This window comes from Montipora foliosa, unplaced genomic scaffold, assembly GCF_036669935.1.
Source record: "Montipora foliosa isolate CH-2021 unplaced genomic scaffold, ASM3666993v2 scaffold_390, whole genome shotgun sequence".
NCBI classification, from domain to species: Eukaryota; Metazoa; Cnidaria; class Anthozoa; order Scleractinia; family Acroporidae; genus Montipora; species Montipora foliosa.
In genome coordinates, this window is record NW_027179690.1 from 187,501 (window position 1) to 195,000 (window position 7,500).

Genomic DNA, 7,500 nt, shown 5'->3' on the forward strand with positions numbered 1-7,500 from the left:
AGTCTCACCTAAACCCGAGTACAAGAATGACCGAGCGTGCGCGTACTGGGATGTCCCAGTATTTGCTGAAAATACGGAAGTCAGGGCTAACAGAATTGATGCGAGAATTGTGGACAGAAGGGAGAAGAAGGTGATCCTTATTGAGATGAGCTGCCCTTGGGTTTCCAACAGAGAACAGAAGGAACAGGAGAAAACTGACAAGTATGCGCCGTTGAGATGGGAGATGCGCCAACAGTTCCCTGGCCACACTATCACACAGTTTAATGTGATACTAGGAGGCTACTCTATGGAGACGGCGGAGAAAGTTAGGAAGTTTTTAGGTTTGGATAGAGGGAACCAGGTTTTGTCTAATATGCAGAAGGCAGTTTTATCGTACACCCTAAACATAGCAAGGTCATTCAAGGTTTCGACGAGTTATTAAGGAATATAAACTCTTGTTCCTTTCTCAAATGTTGGTTCGTTAGTTATTACCAATTGGTTTGTGAATAGGTATAACAGTAGGGATTGTTACACAATAGTGCCTTTTCCTACTTATACTTGTAAGCATACTTACGTACTACATACTGCATAATAATAATAATAATAATAATAATAATAATAATAATAATAATAATAATAATAATAAGAGGGTCTCAATGGGGGTGTAGAAACACGGTACACGTTTAAAATTTCGCGATTTCACGGTGCACGCTTAATTTTTACATCAAATAATTTTTCAGAGCTTAGGAAAGGCTACAAGCAACACGGTTATCTGGATAAAATAATTCACGAAACACGGTTAATTTTTTCCCTTTTTCACGACACACGGTTAACCACATTGAGACCCTCTAATAATAATAATAATAATAATAATAATAATAATAATAATAATAATAATAATATATAATAATATATAATAATAATATAATGATAATAATAATAATAATAACAACAACAACAAGAGAAGAGAATAAGTATGGAAGAACACTTGAGATGAATAGAATCACTCAAGGAAGAAGGTCAATATTTAAACAAGCAACCAAATACGCAGCAGATACAACATTATCTGTAACTTTGACGATACAGGCACTACAAAGCAAAGCAAAGCACAGATGACCATCACAGATACCAATTGTAGAATGTGCCTTGCACGCTGCTACAGAATCAACAACACATGTGCTAAGTGCCTGCTCAAAGATCGCCCAGAAATACCACTGCTTACTGGATAAGTACAGTTTCCAGGAAAGTGATCATGGAAAGCCATGGTACCAACAGAGCATACCGCACGCAGTGCTTGAAAATGAGAAGGCAAAGATATATTGGAATGTGCCCTTTATCCTTGAGAAGCTACCGGTAAATGGAGCTAATAAGCCTGACGCGATTGTACGTGATAAAGAAACCAACATCTGGACTCTATTTGAAGACACAGTCTGCCAAGTAGACAAAATTGCGGATCGATTCAAAGAAAAAAAAACTAAAATACATAGAACTCCGCGCAGGCATTAAAAGAGAGTACAAAAGTACAAGCGTATATCAAATCAATATTGTTTTTTGATTTCCTTGGAGGACACCATGAACAATTGAGAAATGACTTAAGATCAATTACTAACACTGACAAGGAACTGAGTTACCTCATCCAAGTGATCTGGTGACGTAATTCGGAGGACTGGGGAGAAAAATTTTAACGCCGTATCCCACAACCGCGTGCGGCCTTAGGTGTTGTTTCCAAACTCCCTGCAGTATTGCCATCGCCAAAACTCAACAGATCATTACGTGTCTACCACATTTCCTGTTACTGAATGAACATTTAAGTAGACCCGAAGAGACCTAACCTCGCCTCTGCCATGTTGAATTTGAAAATGAGGCCGCGCGCGGTTGTGGGATACAGCGTTAAAATTTTTCTCCCCAGTCCTCCGAATTACGTCACCAGATCACCTGGATCGAACGCTGCCAGAAATGGATTTTGACACAGAATGTAAATATCGTTAAGAAGTTCTACAAATTTGTTTAAGAGGAAAAAAAGGAATGTAAATTGATGTAATTAACTAGATAAGATTTAAAATCCGCTGGTTGATGGAATAATGATATGCACAAAAGTAAATAGAATCTGCCATATTACTACTACTACTACTACTACTACTACTACTACTACTACTAATAATAATAATAATAATAATAATAATAATAATTGGATTTATAATAATAATAATAATAATGATAAATCCAAATTGAATACTAGAAACAAAATCAAAGCAGTAAACACATGGGCGGTATCCTTGCTACGATTTGGAGGAGGTGTGATTGGATGGACGAAAGAAGAACTGCAAAGCGTGGATAGAAAGACCAGGAAAGTGATGACAATGAATAAGGAGCTACACCCAAGGAGCGACACTGCAAGGATATATGTACCAAGGAAGAGAGGGGGCAGAGGACTTTTTAGTTGCGAAGCTTGTGTCCGGGGGCAAGAAAACAGTTGTTGTTAAGGAAAGTGGGAGAGAGAGGAACAGTGAAGACGGATGAGGTAAAAGAACCAACAGAGTATAAGAAGAGTGCAAAGCAGGAAACAGAAAACAAATGGAAAGGGAAGCAAATGCGTGGGCAGTATGTTAGAGACTTGACGGGAGTGGACTGGGAGAAAACATGGCGGTGGATGCAGAAGGGAGACCTCAAAGGGTGTGCGGAAGCATTGATCTGCAGTGCCCAAGAGCAAGCTTTAAGAACTAATTATATCAAGTAGCACATAGACAAGAATGTAGAATCTCCTATGTGTAGGATGTGTGGAGAGAAAGGAGAAAGTGTAAACCATCTAACAAGCGAGTGCAGCAAGTTGGCACAACGTGAATACAAGAGGCGTCACGACAATGTTGCACGGTATGTGCATTGGCAACTGTGTGGAAAGGCAGAACTTGAGCAGACCGATAAGTGGTACAAACACACCCCAGAGCGAGTTTTAGAAAACGAAGCTTTCAAAGTTCTGTGGGATTTCAATGTACAGTGTGACAGGATAGTTGAGGCTCGAGGACCGGACATTGTCTTTGTTAATTTTTAAGCAAGCAAAGGAGGCCATGATCATTGACGTCGCCATTCTAGGGGATGCGCGAGTAAAAGACAAAGAACTGGAGAAAATAGAGAAGAACCAACTTCTTAGGGAAGAAATAAGAAAGTTATGGAAGCTGAAGAAAGTGACTGTAGAGCCAGTTGTGATCGGCAGGGAGCATTAGGGGTTGTATCTGATAAGTTTGACAAACACATCGAAAAACTTGGCACCACCATCAGACTTGAAGTGATCCAGAAAACTGCTCTGTTGGGAACGGCTATACTTCTAAGAAACGTTTTGTCCCTTTAGGGAATCAGGAGAGGACTCCCTTGGGAACTTTAGGAACTTGTTATTCGCTCTCAAGGGAAACAATTGACCAGGCAAGGCCTGTGGTGTTACATAGCAATAATAATAATAATATTAATCATAATAATGATGATGATGATGATGATAATAATAATCATGATTATAATAGTAAGTAATATTTTTGTTATTATCCTAGTATTCTATATTAATTTATGCCAGTATCACACCTATTAGCGCCGTACACCCATGATACTCCGATAAGTTCAAAGAAACAGATGACCAGTAGTGGAAGAGTTGCTGAAAAGCTGTCAAACATCTGCAGCCAGTATTCTCCGGATGTCTGACAGAATAAAAGGCCGACGGCCATACACAGGAAACATGTCAGACCTGCATGGAAGAAAGATTAAGTCTGAGGAGATCGACTGAAATTAACAACGAGAAACAGTTAAAAAACACTGTAACTTTTTTCGACTAAAACGCGTGAAATTGAAATTGATGTTTCGGCTGTGCTGGTAACAGCCTTCGTCGCCTGTTTTATCCGACAGTGAAAAAGGTTACAGCGTTTTTTAACATGACTAGACGCGAAAACTCCTCAAGGATACTAACAAGAGACAGTGCTCCAACTGGATGACCTTTATCTTGGAATTGAGCAAACCGACGCCACATCTGCCCGTGTAGAAAATGAAAGATGCTTTCAATGACGGACAAAATTCCTTGTAAAATTCCAGTAAACAAACTCATTACGAAAATACGGGAAAAAACATCGTTTGTGTAACGAGCGACAACAACCTATTTCGCGATAAATGGGACGTGTTCGCAGTCACTCACCCAATAATATAGAAAGATTTTGGACGAATGACGCTGTTATGTCTGCCGTGAATTATACGTATCTCTGCTAATGGAAGGCGGAGAGATGTTCAAACGAATCACGGTACAATGCAATAAATCAAACGCAATGAGAGGAGATGACTTGAGTGACGTACGCCTTAACTCTGCACCGGTGATACTCTATCCCATAAACACGCGTACACTTATACTCAGGCCACTGTCTAAGCCTCAACTTACCTGTTAGGATTTCCTTTCGTAGTGGAACCAGCTTCTGATCATGTAAGGAATTAAGCACTCCCTCCAGTATACCAAACATGCTGCCAAATCCGAGCGACAGGAGCATGCAAAAGAACAGCACTGACCAGACCGGCGCTAATGGTAGCTTGAGTATGGCTTCCGTAAAGGCGATAAAGGTCAGGCCTGAACCTTGAAAAGACTAAACGAGAAAAGAAAGATTAAACGAATAATATGACAAATCCGCCACGGGTGCAACGCGAGTATTGTTCCCTACACTTCGATGTCACGTTTTCTTGATATATCAGTGATTGCCTCATTTCCCCACCAGAGGCTTAATTACTATGGGATCACTGGTAATGTCTTTTTTGGATTGAGAACTTCCTTTTGGACCGCACTCAGTGTGTTTAGGTTTCTGATGCAAAGTCTTCTTGGACCAGTGTTACCTCTGGTGTCCCTCAGCGCACAATCCCAGGACTGGTCCCCTCTTGTTCTTAATCTACATCAATGATATTGTCGATAACTTAAACTCTAAAATAATGCTGCTGATGCTTTTATTCCGAAATCTCAAGTGTTCATGATGTCAGTTTATTCCAACAAGACCTTGTCACTCTATCCTGCTGGGCCACTACTTGGCAAATGAATTTTAGTTTAATTGATACTATGACCTAAAAATCAATTATATTTTTCCTTTGGACTGCAAATCTATGTTAACGAGACAGTAAGTGACCCAAGTTTTACGCCTTCATTTCAAAAAGACACCTGTTTATTTTAACTGGTACTTTCCTATTAATGGTCCGCCGTTTCTAACTTTAAAATCTTGAGAGAGCTGGATCGAGAAGATGACGGATCAGTATTAGTTCCTGAGCAACCGAGTACGAATACAAAAAATCGACTACGAATCACTACTCGAGCACGAACGCGACTCGAGCTCGATTTCCGTCGACTCTTATCAAGCTTATGACAAGTCGCGCTCGATTTGATTTTAATTTGTTTCACACCGTTTAACTCGTACTCGAATTGCAGTACCCGTGCTCGGAAACCCGTACCCGTGCTTCAGGAAACTGTTACCGAGCGTGTGTGCGAGCATTCTCGTCCCAGACCCCCACGCTCGCACCCAAACAGTAGCAACGAACAGAATTAAAGAATTATAAACCGCGAACATCACACAGAACGAGAGCAAGGTAGAGTTTGTTTTATTGTGTGTTGGTTGTCTTTCTAAGTGAGTTTTTTTTTCATGAAATATGGATTATTCATTGGAGTAACTTTTTTTTCATTGCATTCACAGTGAACAGCTGATGGATGTGATGGTCCATGCACATGCTTTTTCGTACCATGTGATATCATTCAAATTACTCTTATGGAAGTGTTAACAAATGAACATAACTCGGACTATACATTTAAAACTATTACTTTCCTATATTCCCTAGTGGCATTTGACATTTGATGGAAGCTAGCGCCAAACTTCCCACCCCCGGGCACCTACAGACAGTCAAATGCCCCACCCCTAGACAAGGGCATCGATAATTCTCGGGCACATGATTTCAGAATTATTGCAGGGATGCCATCAACATTAGTTGCCTTATTAGCGTCCAGATTAACTAGGATGTTTTCACCCTCACTCTGAATGGTGGAAATTTCGAAATGAAGATCGGGGTGCAAAATCTGGTGACCCTAGTTCGTTTTTTGTCAATAATTACGGTCGGTAAAATGCAACTGCTTCAATCAATCAAAAAAATCAATCAATCAAGAAAGCTGAAAGTCTTCATTTTAAAATATTGTGTTAAATGTCTCTATACTCTTTGGATTAAACGATATCAGTCTGCTAGTATTTTCACAACAGGAGAGTACATACATCATATTTGATGGTTTAACATATAATACGCGCGGATATTTTGCGAGTTGCGTAGTACTTACGAGCAATGAGCAAAATGTCCGCTAGTATTATATGTTAAACCCTCGAAAAAATACATCGTATGCGATGGTTTAACATATAATACGCGCGGATATTTTGCGAGTTGCGATCAAACAGACCGAAACATTGCACCGAACCAATCGACATTTGGAGCAATTACACTTAGCCGACGCGAAGAGCGGGAAAATGAGCGTGTGCTACTCACGGTTGGTTTCGGTTTTGTTTCTCGTTGGTTTAGAAAGTGGCGCGAGCGTTGGTTGCCAATCAGTCTGCGAAGCAATGCAAAACCAAAGAAAACGTTGCTTGATTGGAAACTGCTCTATATCCTTTATACTTATTCTACTGCTGGGCCTGGTTTTTCTAAAGCCGATTAATTAAGTTAACACTTAGACTGCCAGCAGTCCCTTTCTCGGCAGTCAAGCGAAAAATCTGAAATGAGAAGAAAAAAAGGTTTGGGTAGGGGGGGGGGGGGGTGGGGTTGCATAGCGGCAGGTGGCGGGCATTCTTGTTTATTCTCGTTTATTCTCCTCGATATAATCTCTTTATCTCGTTGATGGCTTGTGCTCTTGGTTATCCAGAAAGTGACTTCTCGCAGTCTAATTAATGCTAATCGACAATTGATAGTTCTTTAACGCACTGTATTTTAAATGGAAGTGTCAAGCTATTTTAGTCAAAATTCATAACACTGAAAGACGTCTTTGCATCACTGAAGACCGAAAAATAATGCTGCATTTTTGTTACCAATAACCACTGAAGTGCACTGAAGCTATTCTTTGTTGTTTGCAGCCAAGGATGGAGAGGATGTAAATGGATTGAAAATTCGAAATGTTTTGTAGACGTTGTCCTCTCAAAGTGGCCAAAACTGAAAGTTAACTACGAATAGCCCTTTGTGCCATATTATATTTCGTATCATATCAGTGGGTTGTCAGGAATGTTAAGTTTTAGTCCAAAATCAAGTCTAAAAACTAAGAAACGAATTAACCCTACCCCTGGATTACCTGGATCGTGCTTTGAACAAGTAGTTGAAAACCTAACTTTAATCCATTGTGCTTTTTTGAAATAAATCATATCAAAAGACTGTATAATAAGTATTGTTAGCAGTAAAAGTCAATTAAATTGTAAATAATAAATTAAGAACTTTATTGTTAGCTTGCCATCTCCATCCACCCATCTGTTGATGTTGGCCATGCTCCTACCCCAC

The 7,500-nt window shown here is 39.8% G+C and overlaps 2 protein-coding genes across 2 annotated transcripts in view; both read right to left on the reverse strand.

Moving 5' to 3' along the window:
* The window catches only part of LOC137987772 (sodium-dependent neutral amino acid transporter B(0)AT2-like), a 7,974-nt gene extending 3,133 nt beyond the window's left edge, over positions 1–4,841 (reverse strand). Inside the window, exons 1-2 of the mRNA XM_068833852.1 lie at positions 4,388–4,841; positions 3,550–3,709 (exon numbers count right to left, since the gene is read on the reverse strand). Coding sequence (XP_068689953.1) covers positions 3,550–3,709; positions 4,388–4,493 — 266 coding nt within the window. The 5' untranslated portion in view covers positions 4,494–4,841. The remainder of the gene's footprint in view (positions 1–3,549; positions 3,710–4,387) is intronic.
* A 2,004-nt stretch (positions 4,842–6,845) lies between these two features.
* Positions 6,846–7,500, reverse strand: part of LOC137987811 (uncharacterized) — a 2,239-nt gene continuing 1,584 nt past the window's right edge. The window contains exon 3 of the mRNA XM_068833890.1: positions 6,846–7,500. This exon is cut by the window's right edge and continues 78 nt beyond it. Within this exon, the coding sequence (XP_068689991.1) occupies positions 7,407–7,500 (94 nt within the window). The 3' untranslated portion in view covers positions 6,846–7,406.